Source organism: Excalfactoria chinensis, chromosome 10 (assembly GCF_039878825.1).
Source record: "Excalfactoria chinensis isolate bCotChi1 chromosome 10, bCotChi1.hap2, whole genome shotgun sequence".
In the NCBI taxonomy this organism is placed as follows: domain Eukaryota; kingdom Metazoa; phylum Chordata; class Aves; order Galliformes; family Phasianidae; genus Excalfactoria; species Excalfactoria chinensis.
The window spans coordinates 6,795,675-6,820,683 of NC_092834.1; the positions used below are offsets into that span (position 1 = coordinate 6,795,675).

At 45.6% G+C, this 25,009-nt stretch overlaps 1 protein-coding gene across 6 annotated transcripts in view; it reads right to left on the reverse strand.

The window, feature by feature from the left end:
* NTRK3 (neurotrophic receptor tyrosine kinase 3) overlaps window positions 1-25,009 on the reverse strand; it is a 179,744-nt gene that overhangs the window by 115,562 nt on the left and 39,173 nt on the right. For all 6 annotated transcript variants that reach the window (XR_011904865.1, XM_072345689.1, XM_072345690.1 and 3 more), the window contains exons 4-11: window positions 23,402-23,470; window positions 16,544-16,701; window positions 14,383-14,525; window positions 13,534-13,675; window positions 11,138-11,434; window positions 7,396-7,419; window positions 6,695-6,765; window positions 4,845-4,947 (exon numbers count right to left, since the gene is read on the reverse strand). Coding sequence is in view for 5 of the 6 variants with exons in the window: in XM_072345689.1 (XP_072201790.1) it covers window positions 4,845-4,947; window positions 6,695-6,765; window positions 7,396-7,419; window positions 11,138-11,434; window positions 13,534-13,675; window positions 14,383-14,525; window positions 16,544-16,701; window positions 23,402-23,470 (1,007 nt within the window). In the remaining variant the exon portion in view is untranslated. The remainder of the gene's footprint in view (window positions 1-4,844; window positions 4,948-6,694; window positions 6,766-7,395; window positions 7,420-11,137; window positions 11,435-13,533; window positions 13,676-14,382; window positions 14,526-16,543; window positions 16,702-23,401; window positions 23,471-25,009) is intronic.

Sequence of the window (25,009 nt, forward strand, 5' to 3'; positions counted from 1 at the left end):
GCTTTTTGGTGCATTTTCCCAATGCTAGCTCCCTGCTCTTGCACTAGGCCATCTTATAATCATTAAGGTTGGAAAAGACCATTAAGATCATCTTAGTCTGATCAAACCATCACCACAACACCTACTAACCACATTAACTCAGTGCCGCATCTACCCTTCCCAGGGTGACATTCACATCTCCCAAAGCATCTACCAGAATAGCACAACCTGGAAACTGGAACATGAGCATTAACTACTGTTGTAAGAGCCTTGAAGGAGAGGAGACACAGGAGGGGATGGCTTTCTCACAACCCCTGGGTAGGGTGGCATTGAGCCGAGGCTTGTCAAGAAGCACAAGGCCACAGAGCTGAATGCCAAACTTGTTATGGTTAGCAGGCTGAGCAGAGGGCAAGGCACCTACCAGCTGCAGGAGCTTCGTGCTGTACCACCTTGAAGCCACCAGACAAATAAATTGCACAGCTTGCACTACAGCAGAAAACAAGCAGGCATTTACAGAAAGAAACCCCAGTGAAACCACATGCCCTTTCAATCTACTTCCCAGGCAAATAAAACCGAGTAATATTGAACACAAGAAGTACATCAAGGAGCTTTTAAAATAAATAGGAAAGATACCAACAAGGAAAGACCCCGACCTCAAAAAAGGCCACGTGGTTGCTCTGCCTGCATGTTTCCGAGCATCTAACCATCAAAGTCAAGCCCCTCCAAGACACAGAGCCACCTTTTCATTCCTATACAGTTGCAAACAAATAATCAGGGAAAAACAACCAGTGCATGATTACGACCAGACTCGACCAAGGCAACGCAGGTCAGAATTAAGCCTCATCTGAAAGGTAGGTCACGTATTGGTGTTTTCCCTTCCCCATGCCTCAAAGCTGCAGCGATAATTGTATGATGAAAGAGGAAAAAGGGGGGGGGGGAGGGGGGAGGGAAATAAATAGAAACAATTAAAAAAAATCCAACAAAATCAAAAAGCCAGGCATCCAGTTTATCTTTGCAGGAGCTGGTCCTCTTGAATCAGAACCCTGGAATTGTTCTGCAATCGACTCAGCAGACAGTTATCATCTGTTTATGGAAAAAAATGTTAATAACCCCCAATCATAATCAAATAGGCAACCACTTTACTTTAAGTACCTATTAACTAATGCTAAATTACAATGGAACAGCTCTGCAAGTGCTTCTGACATCCACATGCACATCAGCAGCGCCAGCACTTTGATCAGGGCTATTAGAACAAATACCCAATGAACTGATGGCAACGCCATTCCCAAAACATCACAGGAAATGTGGGCAGCATTTACTTACTGGTCGTTCTTCTCTCTCCCACCTCCCTTTTATTTCTTCTGCCTAATCAGAGGGGAGGCACTGGTATGCATTTGAACAAATGCATGCACCGCCCATAAAAGCCTTTTCCCGTGAGTTCAGTTTTCTAGTCCTAAGCTGAACATCCATGTCAACACCCTGATGCCCAAGACACTTCCACCAGTAGGGTATCACCCAAGTGGTTATGCCTTATTCATCCTATTTCCCCAGGGCCTGTAAGAACAAGGGGATGCTGTGAAAACGACACATCTTTAAGTCCTTCCACCCTTTCCTCTGGGTCAACGGACAGATAGGAAACACCATGCAAGAGAGCTGGGCACACACGCGCTTGTGCACACAGACACAGCACTATCACACGCCCTATTTCTTCAGGAAATCAGATTAAAGCGCAGTGGATTTTCTGCTAGCTGCAACCAACTCTGAACCATTAGCTGGCACTGCCTCCACCCAAGGAAGAAAAACCTCATTTGGAAAATGTAAGTAGTTTTTAATCTCACAGCCTGGAAAACAGTTCGCCTCAGCAAAACGACAAGTGCTCTTGTCTCTGGGCTTTCTCTAACATCTTTCTCTCCATCTCTCTTTTTGTTTTACTTTAAAGTTGTGCAGCACAAGGAATACATCACACAAATATGCATGAGCACACACACTTCATCCCCAGGCACTTGCAAACGTAAAAGAAAATAGGCAAGAGGAGCATATATTTAGTCCATCAAACTAAGCATTTATATAGCCCCCATCACTGATGCCATCCAAGCATTTTGTTGGTCCCCAGGACTTCTCTGCGTCCTTATTCTTGTTTTATGAAATTTCATTTTTGTTAGTCCCACGACTTGCATGTGGCTTTTTTTTTGTTGTTGTTGTTTTTTATTATATTATGAAATTTCATTTCCTGTCATCTGCTGGGATTATATTTTGATGGGAAGACGCAGCTTTACGAGGCTCCCGGTTAGGAGACTGACCCCAAATGGTGAGGTGTAAAACCTTCCTCCCTCCAGTGGGCACTTGGGGAAGATTGAGACACAGATCCCAGAGCTGGAGCAAGGGACAGATAGCACAGAGCACAGACTTCTTGCTCTGCCCCTGAAGTCTGTTGGGCCCCCTTAGCAGGCAGCACTTGGCAGCCCACTGTGATCTCCATCATTTCATGTACATCCCTCTTTCATCAAGAGACAAACCGTCTGTTTAACTCTAGGAAAAAGATGTGCTCAGACTCAGGAGGTACTTTGGGTAACGTGTCCAATATGAGTACACAATGTTCTGTGTCCGTGACGAAAACAACAGGAAAAACCTGCTCTTACAGGCTTGCCAAGCTGGGATTTCAACAAGTGGCAACACATCAGCTGGCTGCAAACAGCTCCCTGATTCAGGGAGTGATGCACTTTCCCAAAAAGACTCAGGCTTTGTATTATGGGGTTGTTTTGGCTGTTGTTTTTTTTTTCCTTAATAAATGATAACATGTCAGTTACCATACATCATGGTTCCTGCCTAGGAATGAATGGATAATGAGTGACCCAGCTAAAGGAGACAGGGAGATGGTTGCAGGCTGCGCTATGTCCAGCACAAGGCATTGGAACAGGGAAGGACCTGTACATGGGCTTTTAGGAGAAGAGCTCTGTACCATTAAGTAAAGTGTTCCAACAGTCTGGACAAGAGCAGCACGCCATGAACTCAGCTCCCAGAGAAAAAGAGCCCATAAAGGGGACACCAGAGAAGGAGACACCCAACAAACACAGGACAAACAGAGGCTTGAAAGTATCATTGCCAGATTCGGACCATCCAACAGCAGCTTGGTTGAAACCCTAAAACAACCTAAACAACCTAGGCTCGTGGACCTACTGAGCAGATGAAAAGGAGAGATTAGAAAATGCATCTTAGGAGGAGCAGAGGGGACCATGGCATTTCTTGAAGGTAAAGAAGTCAATCAGCTGCCAGGGCACAGCCAGAACACTGCCGAGCATCTCAGCCAACGCAAGCAATTGGAAGAGTTGCTTTTGTTGTGTCGGAAGACACCTATCACACCTGCAACTCACTGCAGAGATATCTACATGGTTTAAAAGGCATTTAATTTCTATCATCTCTGTCTCCCAAAGTAATAGAATCAATAATATCTATAGAAAATTGACAAATTATGGCCTAATGAGGAGTAAAGCAGGCTCTCCTGGTTACATATTTTTCTCCCCCAAAACTGCACACATGCGAGCCCATCACTGCACACCTCTTGTTTCTGTGAATGCAGGATATCCACTAACACGCTTGTCCAAGCACCTCTGAACACATGCACACATCTGTTCCAAAAGTGGTTACTCACATAATGTTCACTCCACTTTGATTCTTCCATTAGGGTCAGAAGTCACTTTTCCTTTTTATATTTATATCTCTAAGCCTCATCAGTGGCAAATGCCCAAACACTTCAACAGTGTTCTGACAAATCCCACCAGAAGGCACATAACATCATCCCAATTTTACAGATGGGGAATTAAAGCAGAGGCAGAGGTTAAGGCAGCTAATTGACTACGGACATTGAGTCAGTAGAAGAGCTGGGAATTGATCCCAAGAACCATGTCTTCCATTCCTCTACTCCACCCACCAGTCAGTACACCCTACCAGATGGTTCCTATCATTGGACATATGGACTAAATATTGCTAAGTTGGTGTAGAAGATTTTCTATTTAATTAAAAGTCCTGTCTTCCATCTCCATAGGATGCATAGGGGAAACTCCAGCCAGAATCCCATCCGGACCCACTCAGGAAACATCTCTGTAAAGCAAACAAAGCTCTAGACGAGCAGAAGAAACATTCCCAAACCTATCAACCTGCCCTGCAAGGCAGACACCAGCATGGTCAGGAGAAGGCTGTGACTCAGGAGTCTTGGCCCAAGCCCTGTTTGCCAAAGCCTGGCTTCAGAACAAATAGATGAATGAACCAACCACCAACTGGGCTGGGAATTACTGTCACGTGAAGGCACGAAGCCCCCACCAGGCACCACCAACACTCCCCAGCTGGAGACAACAGCAGAGTCACAATAATCAGATGATACGCTGTCATCTGTTTTCTGCTGCCATTAGCTCCATCAACATCACAGCAAGCCAACACTGGTACTGGCAGGATAGAGACCAGTTCTGCACAGCAAACACTGGAAGCCTTCTCACTATTCAATCACACCAAAAAAACTTTCAAATTGCTATTCACTAAGCAGGGGAGGAAATGTTCCAACAGAAGCAACAGAAAGACTTTCACGTTACCAAAAGGCAGGTCAGCATTTGCTTCCCTGGCACATGACTCACAACCTTACAGCACATCATGGTCCCAACTCATAAACAGGCAGAGAACTGATGCACCTGCTTTTCCAACAGAATCCAAAACTATTTCACATCCCAGCAGGGGGATGGATTATGTTCTCTTCAGAAAGCTTTGCATCAGTACTGACAACATACGAACAAATCCACAACACCTTTCCACTTGCACTACAAGGACCTGGCAATCCTGGAAGGTGCCTCCTGCCAGAGGAAGAAGGCTGCACCTACCTTTCATCCCAAACTTGGACCGTCGGCCATACTTGTTGATCATAATAAAGAGGACCACCAAGAGGACACAAGCAAAAGCTGCTAGCCCAACCGCTATGGAAACCTGAAAGGGAAAAAAAACTTAGTCAAGGCAGTGGAATTTGAGAGTCTAGATAGAAAAATAAAGGCATCCCCTTGCCAAGTTACCTTTCTCTAGGTTCATACCTCCCTGCTGCAGACCTATGGATATCAGCTATGAAGGAAAATACTAGCAAAAACTGAAAGATCCAGTACAGACTGGAAGTATCATGGGTTGTTCCCAGCGCTGGAGGTTTGGAATCTCCCTGTCAGCAGTGTGGCTTGGCACCAGCATTCCCAAGGCTCTCAAACCACGCATCAGCTGGCAAGGAGGACCTCTGCTGCAGTGCATACATCATGAGGCTCCATTTGTAATATCACTACCATGCCTCGATGTCACAAGCCTAAAGCTCTACTAATCTGAGCTGGGAATATGCAGGAGCAGCAGAATATTCTTTAGAAAAGGCAGCGCTCCATTCAGCCATCTCTCAGGACAAAGAATGGGGAGATGAACATAAGTGCAGAAAGAAGGCAGATGAAACCAGGTAGAATCCCTTTTCCCCAAAACATTATGTTTCCACAATGCCTCCAACAGTTCCCTACCCATTCTAATTTTTAGTAGTATTTATACCAGAGAAGCATCCAAAGTCCTTCACTGGAACTGTGGTGCCGATGAGTCAGTGCACAAGCAGAGGAAAGAAAACCTCCCTGTCCTAAAGGCTTTACACCATCCCAGCTTTATTTTAACGTTTATGAATATTTACTACTTCAGGTCTTTACTCGAGATACTTTTATTACATTGATGCAAACAGCAATTTCTTTGGCATTTGCCCAATTGTTCTCCTGTAGCGGGTCATGTTGCATTTAAACTTCACTTGATTCTTACAAAACTGTATGGTATAAATAGAAAATATCATTAACCAAAAACAATTATTTTCTTTCGCAACATTTCCCCCGCCCTCGACACATGAGCTACAATATTCAATTCTTTTTCATTCTACCACACGCTATTTTCATCCCCCAGCTTGCTTTCTACGCTTTGCATTCAAGAACCATTGCACATTATTACCCTTTCCTCACTGTTCAAAGCTTTCGCTTCAGCTATCGAAGAGTTTCAGTTGGATGAGAGCTGAAACCAAAGGGAATTGTGTTTTCTTCATTCTGTTAATACTTAGCAGGTTTCAAGATCTTAATTTTTTTCAGAGAATTAGAGCACTTGTATAACACGCCAGTTTTTCCCAATACTTGCACATATTTTTACTTTTCTTTTATTCCCCCCTTCCTGAATTCTGCAAAATAAAGACAATGGTGAGCTCTGATAAGCCATAGGCTTTCTTTCATTCCTTATTTTTGGCATGCCCTGAAGGGTAGGAGAGAGGGCAAACTGGCATTGACAAAATTGAACCAAGCTAAATCTGAGTCTCTAACAGGGCTGAACTTAACAGTTCAATAACAGTAAGAAACATGCAATCGACTGTTTGCTTGTTCTCTGGGAGCTGCTTTTTCAGAGTGAGAATTCCTGACCTGCCAGCAACAACTTCACAGGATGTCTTATTTTCAAAGAGCTCCCTGGTTCCACGCTGCAGACCCAAGAGGCTCACACAGTTCATATCAGTACTTTGCTTCCCCAACACAAGCCATAAAATTCTTCTTATTCTTAGCTGGCTTGAACCACAAAGGAAGAGATTTTGCCTTGCAAGTTATCTCAAAACAGCACTGGACTGTAAACATTGATCCATTAATAAGAAGAAATACATGCAGAACAGTTCTGTTGAGAAAAGGACAGGACTCACCCCAAATGTGTCCTCCTCTGGTTTGTGGGTCACAGTGATTGGTGGGGTAGGACTCACTTCATAGTCACCAACTGAAACCAAAACAATAAAGAAGAGTCAGTGTGGCTCTGATGAAGCTCCCAAAGCACCAGCATGCCCCCAGTGCACATCTGACCCGAGGAGATCCAGTTCACCCCTTACCAAAGCTGTACAGTTTTATTTCAGATGGCACCAAAATCAAAAGTGATATGCACAACTATAGAGAAAACACAGACCAAGACAACACTAATGTCGCTTCACCTCTTCACCTTCACAACTGAGAAACACTCAAGTCCCTACTCTGCCAGAGTGGGTGAGCCCTACCCCTCAGCCATTCACTACAAATTTCAGACATCTACTGTAGGGATAAAATAGGAGATTAATTTCAGCATAATTTATCCAAAGCAGCAGTTACTTAAATAGGTTTTGGAGAATGAGGAAATAAAGTATGGTCTGTTGAGGAAACACCATGAAAATTCAGTCTAATTCTCATCCCACTACATAATAGAAAGTATGTTGTACATGGATCATTGCACACCAGACCCTTTCTCAGGATCTCACTTAAGAGAGGTATCTCCAGAGCTCTGGAGAAACCCCAGAGCTGATGAACACCTCCCCATCCATCTTGGTCATGCATAGGGAAGCCAGAGACAACTCCCACAGTATGCAAAGGAGACACTTACTTGAGACAAAGTTGTCCGTACTCTCTGTGGAAAGGACAAAGAGAGAAGCAACACAATTAGCAGCAGTGAAGGGATGGTATTCTAATTCCCAGACCACCTCAAGCACACTCTACCACCTCAAGAGCCCAAGAAACAAAAACACTTAATATTTTATCCTTTTGGGCATCTGTAACTGGAGACTACAACACACACATCCTGGATACATGTGGCCAGCAGGACACTCTGGAGGTCAGGACTGTGTGCACAGGGACCTTGACCTGCAGTGAAACTGGAAGGATGCAACTGCAAAATTGAGATGGAAATTATGGGCCTTTTGACTAGCTGTTAAATGATTGCTTTTAGCAAATGAGCAAAGCTCAGCAGACATAGGTGTTCAGCAGGACGGAGGTAGAGACTTTGCCTTGGTTGGTAGCCTACACCCAGCAACAATGGCCTACAGGGACTGGGACCAGATCAACAGGAGAACAGGCCAGCATGGGCTAAGGGGTCAGAGGAGGCCTTTTCTGGGCTCCCTCAAAAGCCTACTAAGTCCACTCGTGAAAGCTAATAGTGTCAGCACTGGACATGAGGCCATGGCTGACCTAGAGCTGCCTCCTCCCCAAGAGAGCCACATGGCAGCCACTTGACTGCTCCAGTCTATTCAGCAAGGCTCTTTCAGCTCTGAAGGCTTCCAAGGGCTCTAACAATGAGGTTTAAAGCTCTCCATGACACTCAGTTTACATAGCACAAGAACAGCATCAGCTTTCAATTCACTTGCCCATGTAAGAAACCGAGCTCGATATTAACTGGAGTTTACACAGCTTTGTTGGCAGAGGGCTCATGGAAGGACACAAATGCTCACACTGAAGTACAGGTGAGGTTCGGAAGGGAAGTGTAAAACAATCCCCAAAGGACATACACAGCCTTCCAGACCAAGGGAAAAAGACTGAAAAAAAACATTCAAGTTAAGGCAGAACCAACTTCCCTTGGCTTTTTCAAGCAAGAGGGAAAAATAAAAATAAAGAGGAAGAAATATTTTCTGCGCGAGTTCTACTTCCTTATCTATTAACACAGGCTCTAGTCATAAAATGTTCTCTGCTTCTTCATTTTCCTCTTTCCATTTTTCTTTCCTGGAGTAAACAGAAACCCATCAAGAAGTTCTTCCTACTAAAATGTTCCTATTTTTTGAAGGGTAAAACATAACCAAGAAATTTTAGCCAACTTGATATCTGTGAAAAGTTCCCAAAGAACTAATGCTCATGCAGAGGGAAATTTGATAGCTCAACTTAGAAGATTAGTTAAAGAAATAGTAGCCTACAGCAGAGGCGCCAATGACAGCATGCAACGAGATCCTTACTGGGAGATGAGAATAATTTGTTCTGGGAGCAACCCTCCTGATTCATAGGGCCAGGACATGGCAAAAAGAAGTTATGGCATGGCATGCATCTCCCAGCTCCCACTCAACTTCTAGCAGCACATTTCTCCTCCTGGCTGGACAACACAATCTGAGTGGTTAAACACCAAAGGCTCCTAAAAGTCACAGGGTCCTTTACCATGCTGAAAGAAATTCTTCCAGGCCAAGAATTTTAATAAGACTAATAATCCCACTGTAGGTGGTTATAGCAATACCTGTGCACAAGTGAATAGCTATAGGCAATAAGCTTCCTAAATGAACCACAATGGGGAAGCTACAATTTGTTGTGTTTTCCTGAAGGAATCTACCTTCAAATGGGAAATTATAGGCATCAGCTGCATTGAGTGTTAATGTCAGCTTTGGCAGCAGTCAGAGCAACAAACTTGAGGGAAAATAAATTACAGCTTGGATTGTGCTGACAGGGTCTGCAAGGGTTAGGAACAGCCTGGGACTTTAGATCAAAAGAAATAAGAGAAATGGGTCATTTCTTGTTGGAAGTTGGTCCAGGGTATGTAAGCAGTCCATACCAACAACACACACAAGGCATTGGTGAAGATGCACAAACAAGGGCAATATTCTACATATATTTCACACAAACAGGTTCTCCCAGAGCCTCTGACAGAAGAGGTGCTTCAAACATCGATGTACCTTCCCACATCACAGCACGGCTTAGATACATTTCCAAAATCAGCTCTCCAGAAGAGAAGACCAGCCCGGTTTTCTGGAGCTCCAGCACCTACTTTGAGGTGTCCTCATTTCACATATGGGGAAATGGGATCACAAAGGTGGGACCTGACAGAGCTGATGCTGAAAACCTGTGCCTCACCTCACCCACCTACATTTCATAAGCTGCTCTTCACCCCCGACAGCAGGAAGCATAAATAGGTAGGATAGCCAAACAGAGCATCATCCTTGAGGCCTGAATATAAATTTTCCATTCCCACCCACACCAGCTCATTTGTTCAATTGTCAGATCTTCAAGGTAGAGATTTGGGTTTGTATTTATGATATGTGACCTGTGGGAGAACTCTGTGTACATACATGGCGTGATATAAATAATAAATGAGAGTACCATTGATATTCTTCTGTATTTAGCCAATGCCCTACTTTGCTGTATCTTTGTGGGCTGCAGGGGTTAATTTAGAGCTGCCACTTTCTCATGGCATCATTCCTGAAGGCAGCAGCATGAACAAGCCTTATCTCCATGATGATCAGTGTGATGCTGCAGTACCAAAGAGAAGACCAAAGCCCTCGACATTGCTATAGAGTAAAAAGATCACCACCAAAGGTCTCTGCTGTACTCCCCAGAGTTGGATCTTCATGTCTCCATGAGTTGTTTTCTTTGGGGGAGGAGGAGGGGAGAGAATTTGCAGTTAAGCCATAAATCACTAGGGAGTACACCAGGGAATTCCAAACAACCAGAGAAGAAATTCTAGCAAACTGATGCAAAGCAACTAATTGAGCTGTCGCCTTTTTTTTTTGTAGACCTGTCATCCTGGAATTGCACATGTCATATTTAGAAAGAAAACAATCCTGACACGGCTTCATCCAGTTGCAATCATCTCTCAACTGCAAGTTGGAAGTAAAAAATAGAACAAAAGGCAGAGCTGCCTCACTTCAAGAGGATTTCCTTTATTTAGCTTATAAGTAACAACCACATAGAATAATACTATCTGTGTACTGCAGGATATATTACAAACAAACATCTAAAGCATTTAGTCTCTCTCCTCCCAGCGCAATTTAGACTGGCTTCCACCAAAGTTCAAGATCAAATTCTTCCACTTGATATGGAGAAGAAAAGAGAGATTTCCTGCTGTTAAACTGCTTTGTGCGTTTCCTTTTTACACTGATTCACATCAGGCATCACTGATATGCAGCCGATGAGAACCAGCAGTCCCAACACAATATCACGTTAACAGGTGAACCATGTACTCGGGGTCACAACCTTGCAATGCTGCTTAAAACTTCACATTGCTAGATTTACCATGGTGCCTCTCTTGTTGCTCTAAGTCCTCATGTTCCAGTCAGATACCCACCAAAGATAATTACATCTCAGAGATTTCATAAATCATAGAACAGCTTGGGTTGGGAAGGACCTCAAAGATCATCTAAGTTTAATGGGGTCTGATTCTTCTTCACTACCTTTCGTAATTTCTGTGCTATATTGATCACTGGATTAAACAGTTGTGATCTCAGGTGTGCTTTGATGTCCCCTTTTCCAACCCTTTTCTCAAAGGCCAACTTAGTATGGGTAGTCAGCACCTTCTCTAGGTGCCAGGATTACTGGTGCTACCACATTAAAATCTTTAGATTGCAGACAACCCTAATGAGATAAACTGAACATCCTACCTGGAAAGGGCTTCTCAAGGAAGTGTCCTTTGATGGTCTGGTTGGCTGACCCCAGCTGGTTGGTGGCCACAATTGTGTAGTTGCCGTTGTTATAGTGAGTGGGTTTGTTGAAGAGAAGGCAACCCTCAGATACTTCCCCTTGTTGGTAGAACTCCATGTGGATAATCTCTGTCTCCCGGAGGACCTGACCATTGTGCAGCCAGTGAAGGGTTGGAGCTGGATTCCCATGCACTGCAAAGGCAATGCAGTGCTCCAGGTGCAGCACCGGCTCCTCCAGAGTAAGGATGCGAGGGGGATCTAGCAGAGAGAAACACAGCAGGCTCACAGCAACCCAATAGCTGCATCATGCCTTGTGCACTAGGGAAATTAAGACTATTGAAAGCACAGCCTCCAAAATCCCTTGTTCCTTTTATTGTTCCCATGGATGCCTGCAAAAAAAAGAAGCACTAAAGTCATGAGAACCACTTCACACTCCCCAGGAGGAGGATCTGAACCATAATGCTGGGCTTGTTAACGGGGTTATATATTAACCCCAAGGTTGGTTCCTTCACCAGCCAAGAAATTATTAAGACGGGAGTTTCCCAGCCCGCACAAGATGGCTGTGATCCTCCCCTCCAGAGATCACAGGGAGGCAGTCTGTCCCCACAGAGGACACCAGGACACAGCACTGTCACAATACCCACGTGTGAGGTGTCCGTGGGGGATCTCCAGTCACAAGCAGCAGTTTCAGACTTCCTAAGTTGTGGGAGCAAGTATCCTCCCATGGCTGCATGTCCTTGGGAATTCTGACTGCTCAAATATCCCAAAGGAGTTCCTACTCATTGAGCAGGGAATAGAGTAGGACAGAGAGAAGAAAAGCAGGGACACGACCTGCAATTTCTTGCATATATATCTTCATCCCTGTGGGAAACCCCAACAATTTAGATGTTCTGCTGTCACCACTTCTGAAACCCCAAATACAACATCTGCATACGAAGTCTTAAACCCTAAGGCTGGCAAGGTGTGGACAAGAACAATTCTGTGCAAATATAAAGGACACAAAAAGACACAGGTCTTCTGAGGTTCTCATTTTTCTGACAGCATCCAGCTGCAAAGACAATCCACGAGGAAAAAATAATAACAATATTTTAAAACACCACTGATTTCAATCCATCTTTTAGAAAAAATATGGCACCCAGCCACCCTGCACCACATAGCTGTGTCCCAGCCACCTCGTTTCACTTGCACGTCTAGATCTACATGTGGCTTATTCACATCTTCTTGGCAAGGGTGCTTCAAATCAGGCAGCCACCTACACAGAGAGACCCAGATTTTTACTCTTTTTTGGTGTGAAACTGCAGTCTGAGTGATGGGACTGAGCAATGAGAGCAGGGGGAGCAGAATCTGTCAGCAGCTTAGAGGATTACACGGGTGAAAACAGGCATTGGCACAGTGCTTTTTAAGGTGTGGAGGAAAAGCATGCTAAAATGCAGTGCAAAAAAAAATAACACCCACCTGCTGACTGATCACCTCTGAGCTGATGTGAACTTTAAATACCTCCATTCTTCAGTCCATCAATAGTACTTACTGGGAGGAAGATGAAAGAAGAAAGCATCTGCTCTCCTCTTTCCAATCCCCTGTGACTGCCTTGTCTTTATAGGATCCCATGGCTCCTATGCTATGCTTGCAGCAGCACATGTGAGTTCACCTAGACTAGCCAAAATCACACATGGTCCCCCCCCACTGCTTGGAAAGGTGCTGGGGTGGAGAGAGGTCAGATTTCCAAACTACAAATTGCAAACGCTACAGACACAGCAACGTATAGTAAATCTCAGCTGCTTGCGAGTGCAAAGCTATGTAAACTTCTCCTTAAGGTCAGGTTTGTGTTAAGATATATTAGAAAGCACACAAAAAGTTAAGCTCCGAGAAGTTAAAAGTGAATGGCTGAAACGCAACACGCGTGTGCTCACATAGTGTGAGCTGTTTAACTTTGTAGGAGTAAATCTAGGAGGAAGAACCCTGAAATCAGAGGCAAAGTTTACACTGGCTTTTTAGCATGGGAGACATTTAACATCTTTCACAATATCAGGGGGAGCAACTCCTTGTCACAGAGGTACTAAACTCTCTTTACAAACTCTTCCTCACTCTGTTGTACCTTCAAGGAGATGAGCAGAGAGACATCCACCACTAGTGTGTTCCTGAGGCTCGTCTACTCTAGAGCTCGTTTCTGCAAGAAATCCTGCTCAGTACTGACCTTAAGAGAGCTGAACAAGGACCCACTGCTGTGCTCAGCTCCTAATTCCCATCCGAAAGAAAATATATCAGTGCATCACAGGCAGCAATCTGCTGGGAACTCACACAAATCACTGCCCTCCCTCCGGTCTCTGCACCACCAAAGTCTCCCCACTGCTACTTACAGTAGACAGTGAGCAGAACGCTGGCATTGCTCATCCCCACCACGTTCTCAGCAATACAGGTAAGCAGGAACCCATTGTCCTCGCTGGTGACGTTCACCAAGGTCAGGTTGATGGCATGAACATTGGTCCAGTTGAGGTTGGTCTGTACATCACAGAGAAATACAGACAGAAATCAGCATCCACTTGCTTCTCTCCTTCCTGCTACTGCCCCCAGAAGAGTATCACAGTTTCTGTGTAAGAGGCAAGAAAGGCTTTAAAATTCAAGGACAAGTAGGACCAGGGGAGGGTATTGTATGTCCCATCATTGGAGACATTCAAGGTCAGGCTGGACAGGGCTCTGAGCACCTGATCAGCTGTAGGTGTCCCTGTTCAGTGCAGGGCAGCTGGACCAGATGACCTTTAAGAGCCCCTTCCAACTCAAATGAATCTATGATTCTATGAGGAGCTATTGGGAGGTGGAGAGCTTCAAGTTTTGTGGCATTGGTAAACATAGCTCGTCTCTAGACAAGCTTGCTTAGCTGCCTGTTTCGGCTACAGCTACTGCAGACACCTCTGTAAACAGGTAGTTTCATTAGAGAAGACATGAGTTAAGATTCAATTAGGAAGCACTGAGATATGAAGCTATCTCATCTTCGCTTTCCTGTCACACAGAGGGGAGGTTTTGCTGCCTGCAATGTCCTTCAGGGTTCTCATACGGATAAGATACAACCTCTATTTTCCTTACAGTCATTTCACATTCCTCACTGCACTCCACAACACCTACAGACCCACCCACACCTTCACAGATGTGGGGAACCCAAGGTCTCATTCATGACAGCACCCAGCAGCAGTGCACCCCCTGGGTCATACCTGGTGTGTGTTGATAGAATGCAGATCTGCCACCGTCCAGTCAACATCGGGCAGTGGTGATCCTGAGCCATTGCAGGTGATGACAGCATTCTCCCCTTCCCGCACTGTCAGGTTCACATGGCTTACACTGATCTCAGGGAGGTCTGGGAGGGCAAACACAGAGGCGCTTAGTTGTGGGGCAGCATTTGCTACTGGATGTATATGTAGACATAAATACCACCAAGCTGTTTGCCAAATTAGCCTCCAACGCTCCACAATACATAGCAAGAGGCAATGGCACAGTACTGTCCCACCAAGGAAAGGAGGGAGCATGGAGACACATACCACGTCCAATAATGTGGATACTAGAGATATGCCAGCTGACAAAATCCTCCCAGTTTCTAATCCAAAAGTCGTGTTTGGTTCTGGCTGCTCTTCTATTCACACAACATCCTCCTAATCTCTTTTAGCCCCACAGATGCTGTTTTTTGAGGGCAACAATGACAGGAAAGTTGATGCACTGAGTGAGGGTCCAAACTGCCCACACCTATAGGGATATGGTCCTTCTAATTTATACCAATCAATAGCAGATGACCAAGAATGCATCTTCATATCAACAGCCACTCTCCGAACAAAAGGTGCCCTTGTTCTGCTTTGGTGGTAGCACAGAGATCCACTGACTCACAGTGGTTCTGATTCACATCCCTTCTTTTCTTGGCGCCATGGGCACCAAAAATCCTTGCAACACGAAACAAGACAGTCTGGCTGCAATTAAAAGGGCAAAGAGCCTTCTGGGCTCCTCTGGGTAGGGGAGAACAGCGGTCCCCTCCCATCACAGAAGGGCAGCATCCATCATGCCAGGACATGAGTTTCAGCATCCAAAAGCATCCAAAGCCAGGACATCTGTGCTCCCAAATCATCACCCTGGTGCCCCCTCATATCTAATACCACCATTGACTGAGTCATCTCTCCACCCACCTCCAATTCCCTACAAATCTTTTTCCACTCTAATCCTTACAGATTATTCTTCCCCCGTTTGGGGAGGAAATTACAGTGCTCTTTCAAATCATTTCAGTTCATCCACATGCGGACACGCTCTGGCCAATTTCCAGGGATTAATAAAGGGACATCATGAACTTGGAATCAAAAAAAATTCACGCTAATGAAAATGCAGGCTGTCTGTGTTCCACCATTTGAAGAAGTGAACTCGAATTCCTAGAACAGAGGTCGATTATCAAAGAAAGAAAACCTCTGTTTTTCTTCCTTTTTTCATCCTCAGAGTTTGACAGCTGCTCGTGTACAGACAGTTTAATTGTTCTGTTGAAGGTACACGTCCTTCCCCTTATACTACAAGAAACGCTTTCCAGTAATGGCAACAACAGAGCAAAAACTGATACCGGGCAGGCAGCTGACGTGCACAAAGTGAAAGAAAAAGGGTAACTATTGAACGTGCCTCATCTTGCTCCTGGGGCCACTGGACTCTGTTAAACATGAGCATAAAGCAAAGAGAGATACAGTCGCTCCAGCCTCTCGCCTACAGAGGCAAGCTTGCAATTGAAAAATTAAAGCAAAGGAAACAGATAGAGACGTGTATTTCCTCAGAGTATTCTCTCTTATCAATATACCACTTCTAGAATTTGATAGACAGAGGAAGAGCTATATGAAGGCTATCACATGGATTGCTCACAGATTTAGGACAAGAGGTAATAGCCTTAAGCTGCACAAGGTGAGGTTCAGGTCTGATATCAGGAAGAATTTCTTCTCAGAAAGAGTAATGTATTGGCACAGGCTGCCCATTGGGAGTCACCATACCTGGGGGCGTTCAAGAGATGCAGCACTGAGGGATGTGGTCAGTGGGCATGTTGGGCATGGGCTGACTGATTAAGTGATCTTAAGGGTCTTTTCCAACCTTAATGATTGCGTGATTTATGATTCAAGCAATAGTACTACAGCAAAGAAAGCCTCCCAAATCTCACAACATGCCTTTGGGCACATCAAAACAGCAGCCCTACATTTACCCAAACACAAGACACCCCATTTATGTTCAATCACATTATCTTTGACCACATGGCGAGGTTGTAGCACTAGGTTCCCTACCAAACGGGCTGACTAGATGTGCCAGAGGGAAAGACAGGCATCCTGCCAGCACCCTGCCAGGACCCCTGAATGGGCTGCACCTTACCGCACTGGGTGATGTTCATGTCCCGCAAAAGGATGACGGCTGTGTCCAAGTTCATGCAGTACAGCTTCTGGGACTGCAGGTTGGCCTCACCCTTCTCCTGCCAGAGCTGGATCCAGCGGATGTCACAGCTGCAGTTAAAAGGGTTCCTCTCTAATCTCCTATGGGCAGAGAGAAAGAAACGACAGTGGGGTTGGGGAAAGATAACTGGGGAGAAACTCATCTGCAGGATCATCTTGAACACACGGCTCACATCTTTTCCTACTCCAGAGAGGAGGATTTTGCACATCCATGTGTTTGTGAAGGCGTGTGTGTGAATAAGGTTTTGCATCTTCCAGGTCAGCACACACACACAGAACAACTTTCACCATAAGGGCCGCACCATAGGAACGCTTAGGTTGGAAGAGATCTCAAACCTGCCCAGTTTCACCTCCCCAACATGGGCTGGTTGGCCCAGACTGGCTCAGGCTGCCCAGGGTCCCATCCAACCTGGCCTGGATCACTTCCCAGGATGGGGAACATCTACAGTTCAGTCCCACAGTGTTGCCATCCTAACAGCTCAAACATTTACCCCTTAGAAAGGCAGCAAGCAGCTTCACGCTACCCTAACACACCAACTCACTCCTAGCATCCCACACCTAGGGGAGTCTAAGAGCCTGCTGGTGAAAGCACACCTCCAATTCCAGCAGTGCTCAGTGAAGCTAGCAGTGATTCTGCTGAGTACCTTGTACAAACACAGCTTCCTGGTGCTCCAGGACATGAGCTAATGTGCAGGATATCATGCATTTTAATCAAATCAAACAGCACCGTGCTGAGACCCCGCTGACCTGGCCAGGAGAAATGGAAAGAAGCACTTCCTTTAATGTACTTCATTTAAGACACTGTTACACATTTTATATACAATGGATGTTTATTATTATTGATTTTCCAACCTATTAACCATTTCATTTACATTTTTAAAGCCCTACAGCTATCCACAGAAGGAGGACAGATCTCAGCAGGGAGGAGACCCCAGAGCTCAGCACAGAGTTACTACTAACATGTGCTGGACCGATAACTTGAGCAAAACAGAGTTTGAACAGACAAAACCAGCCCTTGTGAAATAGTGAAGCAGGAGAAAAAAAGCAGGGAGCAGAGCAGTCAGTACAGCAAAAGGTGAGCTCGGTCACCCAAAAGCAGAAGGGCATCTCCAAAGGTCAATCTGCTGCTTCTTTGCAGCATCCACATCCCCATCTCAGACAGAAGGAAGTTGTTTCTCTGCTCCTTTCCACGCATCACTGCAAAATTCATGCTTCCTTCTACAAAATTAATTCCACTGACTAACAGGATTTGGAAACAAGTTCCAGTCATGCAGCTGCCATTTGTCCATAGCAGCACTGTGAATGCAAAAGGAGAAGGCAGCTCTTACTAGGGGTAGTTAAACCTAAACCCTAATGATGGCATCTTGTTCTATGGGGAGATACAAACTGACTGACGTCTGACTTCTCTTTTAGCAGAGCAAACATAGAGTTAAGCTCCGCTCAGAGGCTTTGCATTATTGTGTTCCTCCCCTTTCACAAGCACCCAAACCTTTGTTAAGACAGCTACAAGGCTCTGACAAGAGACCTGAAGGCCAAAACATTGAATTTAACAGGCCAGAACAGATTAGCTCAGTGATTTGGTGGGATTCAATGATAAGGCATTCTCTGCATAGACATCACAGTCTCTTCACTGTGGCCATAGATCCAGAACCCAAGTTCTCCTGGAGACCCAACATCAGTGCCACCAGCAGGTCTGGGTGCAGGACACAATACTAGAGCTGCACCTTAGGAGCAGTGTGAGCTCAGAGGCAGTGCAAGGAAGGGAAATTCTGCTCTATTGCAAATTTTCTCATGAAACAAAGCTGCTGGGCAGAGCCGCTGTCACAGCACTTACGGGCAGCTCTTAAGTAATAGAAGGCAGCCTTCCCAGCCTATTGCTAATTCATGATGGGTCATGAATAAAACAGAAGCAGCGGGTGTCAGGGCAGAATTTACCCACGACTTGCCCCAACATCAATGATGTAACTCACTCTAATCGAGACCCCCACAGGGGCTTTTGCACAAATTAACTCCTATCACTGGCCAGACACACCGAGTGCCACTGGCAGCTGGCATGGCACTGTGATGCGAATGCACTGTGGGTTTCTGGATGTGTGCATCAATTTTCCTCTTACACGACTATAAAAGCACACCTGGCACATGGGAGATGCATCTTCTCTTTGCTTGGAGCCTTCCATGCTATAATGGCAAGCTCTCCACTGAGGTTTGCAGAGATTTCAATGCCTGTTTTGCTCTACACCTGCCCAAAAATCCAGACCCCCATCCCTTGTCTCAGATCTCATTACTGTCCTAGCTTTGTGGCTAGCATGAATCACTAGGCACTAAAAGCACCTCAAGGAGCAAAACCCCACTGGCTAGTCACAACACAGCCCCCTGTGCTGGAGTTACATGGCAGCTACACCACACCTTACAGCAGAGACTTCCTCTACTGCATGGTCTGATTTTTGAGTGATCTTGTGGGGAACAAGGAATTGGACTCAATGATCCTTATGGGTTCCTTCCAACAAGGGATATTCAGTGATTCTATGTGCTTACTGGGTGTATCAGCATCTCAGACTTCCTAAGCAAGGGCCTCCTTTCCATGTGCATTCAGCACAGCCCATTACTGAGAGGATAAGGGTATTTCTCTCACGTAGCCTTAGCCTGGAAATGCTGCCAAAGCATCTCTTGGTTACAGGCGCTCAGGAGCTTTGCACACCCCCACATTTTCCTGATGGTCTCGTTAACACAGAAAATGCCTGCGAGAAGCAGCAAGCATCACGGCTGCAGGCACACTGGTCTCCATGCAGGAGCAGAGCTGCTTTCTGCACCAGAGGAACTAGCCATAAAGGGACAAAACCCATAACACGTGCCATCATCATCCATCAGTCATCAGACAAAGAATCAGGGCAAGATCTAGGCATGGAGGGCACCACTGCCGTGCTCAAGTTTGGGACAGAAGGAAATGGGGACAATCATGCCCAGCACCAGTGCTAAAAGTAGAAGGACTTCACACCCAATGCAGAGTGATTTTTTTGAGCAACACAGCTAACTAAGGCACACACCCTGTCCCAGGTCTCATCGGCTAAAACAAAGCTGTCTGCAGCTACACGGCCTCTCAAAGGGCAGCAGCTCAGATTGTTGCCACACTTCTGCTGTCTTTTTCCATTCATATAAAGCTGCTGTTGAGCTTTGGTCATGCTTACAATTAAAACACTCTCATACCTCAGGACACAGCCCATTTCCCTAAGCTCGAGAACAAAAACGTACCCAGTAGGCGAAGAATGAGTCCTGTTTTCATTTTCCATTTCTATTAGTTTCCCATCACCAGTGCTTCTTTTGGGGGTCACTGGTGTTGTTCTCACCCCATTCCAGAAAGGTGTGGGAAACAAAGGGAAGAAACTCTGATAGGGAGCAACACGTGGTGTCCAGCATCCAAATTAGCTACTGCATGGAGCAGGCAAGTACCATCACCTGTACATCAACAGCTGTATTAGTGCAACTGTTGGTGGCAGTTAAGTTCTTAAGTTGGAGCCATATATATTAAGCTAGACTCATCACACCAGAGATGTTGCCATGCACCATTCCCAAAGCCTCTTGCTGTAGCATTGTAGAAACGTACTGCAGACTGAACTGGCAGGGACTGCCTGTATTAGAAATGCTGATAGTCCAGGCAGAGAAGCAAGATGTTCAGGACTACAGCATTTTATCCAACCAAGGAGGTAATTGGATCCAGAGTTTTAGACCTTTCCGGGAAGGAATTTCTTGAAATGTCAACCCTAAGCTCTCTGAGGACGTGACAAAGGAAGCCAAGGACATGACAGAGGAAACCAGCTGTAACTTCTGGATAAGAAAGGCTCTAAGTCCAATGTTTATGAGCTGTTGCAAGTGTCAGACGCTTCCTTGTGCACGCTCAGCTTGCTTCAGGCTTTGGAGAGCTGTGCACACATTAGCTCCAGCCCTGGTGGTCAAGGTCAGCCTCTGCCGTGGGAATTAGGGCTGGAGTTACTGGAAACCATTCCAAGTCTTGTTCTGGCCAGGAGAAAGAGATAATTTTCTTTGGAAGCATGCCTCATTTTTGCCATCCTTTCTTCAGTGAGTCATCAGTGGAAAAGCTCCATTCTGTTCAATGCTTCTGCTAATATTCCTAGCTTGAGACACCCTGAATACAGGCTGGCAGCTCTTTCAAGCCCCACGTTCCCATTCACCTGCCTGCTCTCATAGCATGGCATGATCTTCACATTAGCATTCTGCTCAACTCCTCAGCATTCACCATGGCTCTGTCAGGTTGTATGTTCCCATCTGGAGATCTCCATCATGCATAGTTGCAATTCCTCCCATCCCAACACTTCGACAGAGACAATCCTCCCATCCACTCCAGCCTTGGGCTTCTGCTTCCACACAGGCCCCAGCTCAATGCCACCTCATTCCTCTCCAGAAGGGTTTTGGCTCCATGGAAATCCTTCACCCTTTCTAGTTTTCACCAGTGCTTCACACTCTCTTTATGTGGGCCACATATTCCATCTCCCTTCCAAATCCTGGGTGCCTACTTGGTGCACAGCTCGCCAAAAAACTGTCTTCTACTCACCCATCCTCTGCATTTCTAAAAAAAATTACAAATAAAAATTCCACTTTTGCGCATCCTTTCCTAATTTCTCTGCAGCCCAGAGGCTTACTTTTCTTTCAAAGGTGCTCAGGACCATGATCATTCCATGAGAGAAATATTTCTTTACCTTAGTTTCCAGCTTCTTTATTTGAATGATTATTCAGAGCCCATAGCTTAGGCTACATTCCCACATGATCTTTTCTCTCAAACACATCCAAAGTTCAGCAGTTTCCTGGCCATGGGAAGGACGCTACAAGCATATCAACACTGGCTTCCCAGTGGGTATCAGCTGAAACATTCCTCTTCTTTTATGCTTTAGGGAGCAGTAGCATCATGTTAATCTGGTACAACCTACCTGTGCTGATGTGGAAGCGGTTCCATAGTGATGAGGAACCCAGAGGGGACACATGACAAGAAATACCAGTGACAAAGCACTTCTCCAGAAGAAAATAAACTTGACCAGCCTCTCATTCTAGCTCCCAGACAGGGTTCTCACTGATCACTTGAGCCCACGCCACCAGGGTGATGCCAAGAAGCCTTTCAGAGCACAGTGGCAGAGATGACCGGCCAAGTTGGGCACTGCCAAGAATCTCCAATGAAAACGCTGACAACACAATTCAGGACAGAATGGCTGTCCCATCTCCCATCTCCTTCCTATTACCCAGCCCAGTGATTTCCCATGTGCCTACCCACATTACTTCCTTCATCAATCAGGGCTCGTTATCTCTGAGCGCAGCTCTAAGCACATTTCCAACAGGAGCCAAACCATTCACTTCATTTCCCTCTGCCAGGCTGCAGAGTCCTGGCCCCGAGTGACTCTGCTGACACAAACCGCAGCCACCTCCAGCATACCAGTTTCCTTGCCAGCATCCGCTGTTCACTACGGATCTATTCAGCATCTGGTGTGATACGCACCCTTCAGTGCCCAAATAGCAGCATCTCAATTCCTTCTTTGTCTGGCACTGGTCTTTTGAGCCCAATTTGTTTTAGCACACCTGGGGCACACCCAAAGAAATATATATATGAACAAGTGAAATAAAACAACAGAAATGAGCCACGTTGGACGCATCGCCATTCATCTGCAGGATCGCTGTGATCCCAGGCTCTGCTGATGCCTCTCGCCCAGGACTGCAGCCCCTTTTGCACCTCCACACTTGGATCTTTCGGAGGCAGCAACCATCAATCTGAATTTTGCCCAACAGTGCAACGATAATAAGTAAAGGTCTAAGAATACAAATGACTCATGCTATTAAACTTGAAACCTGAGCCAGGCTTTAAAAAAAAAATATTTAGAGCAATCAGCAAGGGGGACAAACTCCAAGTTCAGCATTTTATGTTTGCAAGCCCGATTCCCCATCAGAAGGGCGTTCCTCTATTTCTAATATCACTATTAGTATTTTTCATTTAGCAATTTGACAGAAATAAAATACACTGCAGCAACACCGGTGATAACACACTTACTCCCACTTGAAAGACTGTCTTTATTCTTTCATAAGTCACTTCCAGCTTACAGCTCTATTGATCATCGGTGAGGATGAATGGAGCTTCCCAGGATCCTCTGGGAGAAATCCTACATATATATATATTTTTATACCTACCAAACAACTATTTCTAAAATCCAACAAAACAGGTCATCAGGGCAACACTCCAATGATTTCATGTCCATTTATTCTTCAAGCACAGCACTGAACACTCCATCAATAATTCAACAGGCTGAAGGCCACTGGTGCCCCAGGAGGGACACTATCTCATCACGCACACGGGAGCTGGCAGGTACCTCAATTGCTAGAGATTAAGGGAGTCGTTCACCCAAAAATCAAGTCTTTTTCTAAAGCCTGGCCAGGAGCTAAAAAAAACCATCAGTTGGAGGGTAAGGTCAACCGTGAGGACCAAGTCTTTGAGAAGATCCACTCCAAGTCTAGTGAGTATGTCTTGTGTGTTCCCAGCATTAGTCAACCATTTACTACCCCAAGAATGACTTGTTCATCATCCTGACATTAATTAGCCAGCCGCTGCAATGCTAAAAGAGAAGCAGTTCTGCTCTGGTGCTCCCATAGCCAGGAAACCCTCCCAGGGAAGGTGCTGCCCAACAGAGTTTTAGGTAATTATTTCCAGGTTTCAAAATAGCTCTATTTAAAGAGTAGCCCTCTCAGCCTCCCCTTTGCTTCCAGGAAGAACCTCCAAGATGGAACTTACAGGTCAAAGAGCCGCAGCGTCTGGAAGAGTTGCCATGACAGGGTGGTGAGCCGGTTATCAGAGAGGTCTCTGAAAATTAACAAGAAAAAAAAAGGAGTCACGGTAAATAATTCTTCCTGCATGCAGCCCTACTGCCACCACAGGGCCCATCATCCGCTACGGTGCTGTCAAGCAGTTTAGGAAAGCTAAAATTGGGTCCTCATGAGAGATTTTAATGAACATGAACCTGAAAGGAAATCCCTCGTTTTATTTCTCACTCAGAAGGTGGCAACTCACTGGAACGGGTTGCTCAAGGAGCCTGTGGATGCCCCATCCCTGGGGGATGCCCCATCCCAGGCTGGATGTGGCTCTGGGCAGCCTGGTCTGGTGGTTGACAACCCTGCACATAGCAGGAGGGTTGAAACTGGATGATCATTGTGGTCCTTTTCAACCCAGGCCATTCTATGAGATTTTACTCTACCCTCCCACAGGGGAAAGTGGTTTATATCCTGCTGCAACGCTAAAAGAAATAATAGTAATAATTCAAACAGTAAGATTTGCCTGATTCTTGCCTGTGAATCTGGAGCTCAACCAACCATAAGCAGAAAGAACAAGTCTAATTTTGTACGCTGAACAAAAATTAAGTAAAACTGTCACGTTAAAAGTATTAACACCCGAGCTGTAACAACAGAACAATGATTACCCAAGGTATTATCATATGGTACCTAGTAGCCATGCATTAGAAGTATCCCGTTATGGCTGTTTGCTGCTTGCACCCAGGGGTATCGCTGCCACGGCAGCTAACAGCTCCCTGTCCCTCTCTCCATCTGCCCAAACTTGCAGAAACATAAATCTCATCTACCTGGGAGAGCCTTGCAACACAGCAGATATCGCCTCTCCAGCTGGAAGCCAAGGGGGGATAAAAGAGTGCAAAATCAAACTAAGAATTACTACAAGAGAAAACGATGTTCTGGAGGCAGGCGAGGCAGGGGGGAGGCAGCCACACAAGGAGAAGAGCCTCAGATTTCCAGCAGCTCAATATGATAAGGAAAATGCTGTCTGTAGCATTCCTGGGAATGCCTGGGGTGAGCAGAGGGGTGTTGGCAGAATCCCAGATCTGCCTGTATCTGTGCTAGCATCCAGAGCTCTGGGAAACACAGGAGATGACTCCTTATATCTGTTACTGAGTGTGTTTCCACTGCCATCAGCTCCCATCCTGTTGGGAGCTCTGGATCCATCCCACACACTACTGGGCTCCCCCCCCACAAAGACCTGCTCCAAAATTCTATGGTTAGGAATGGGGAGATCACTGCAGCTCTGACACCAAACCAGCATTCCAATGGCTCTCCGTGAGTGTGGCAGGCATGCAGTCCTAAACATCCCAACAGCTCAGTGCTGCATCATTAAACCCTGGTTGTGCCCCTCAGACTGCCACGCTGTGTAAACCACAGGCACCTCATTTTGCATGACTAAGATTTCCCCCCCAATTCTTAAGGGTGCAAACAAACTGCTTCCAGCCTCCAACAAAGTTTAGGGAGGTGGCAAAAACAGCAGACGATGTTAAGCAGGGGAAAAGTTAAAGAAAATAATTGCCAAACTCTCTTCTTTATCCACCCCAGAGCACTCGGC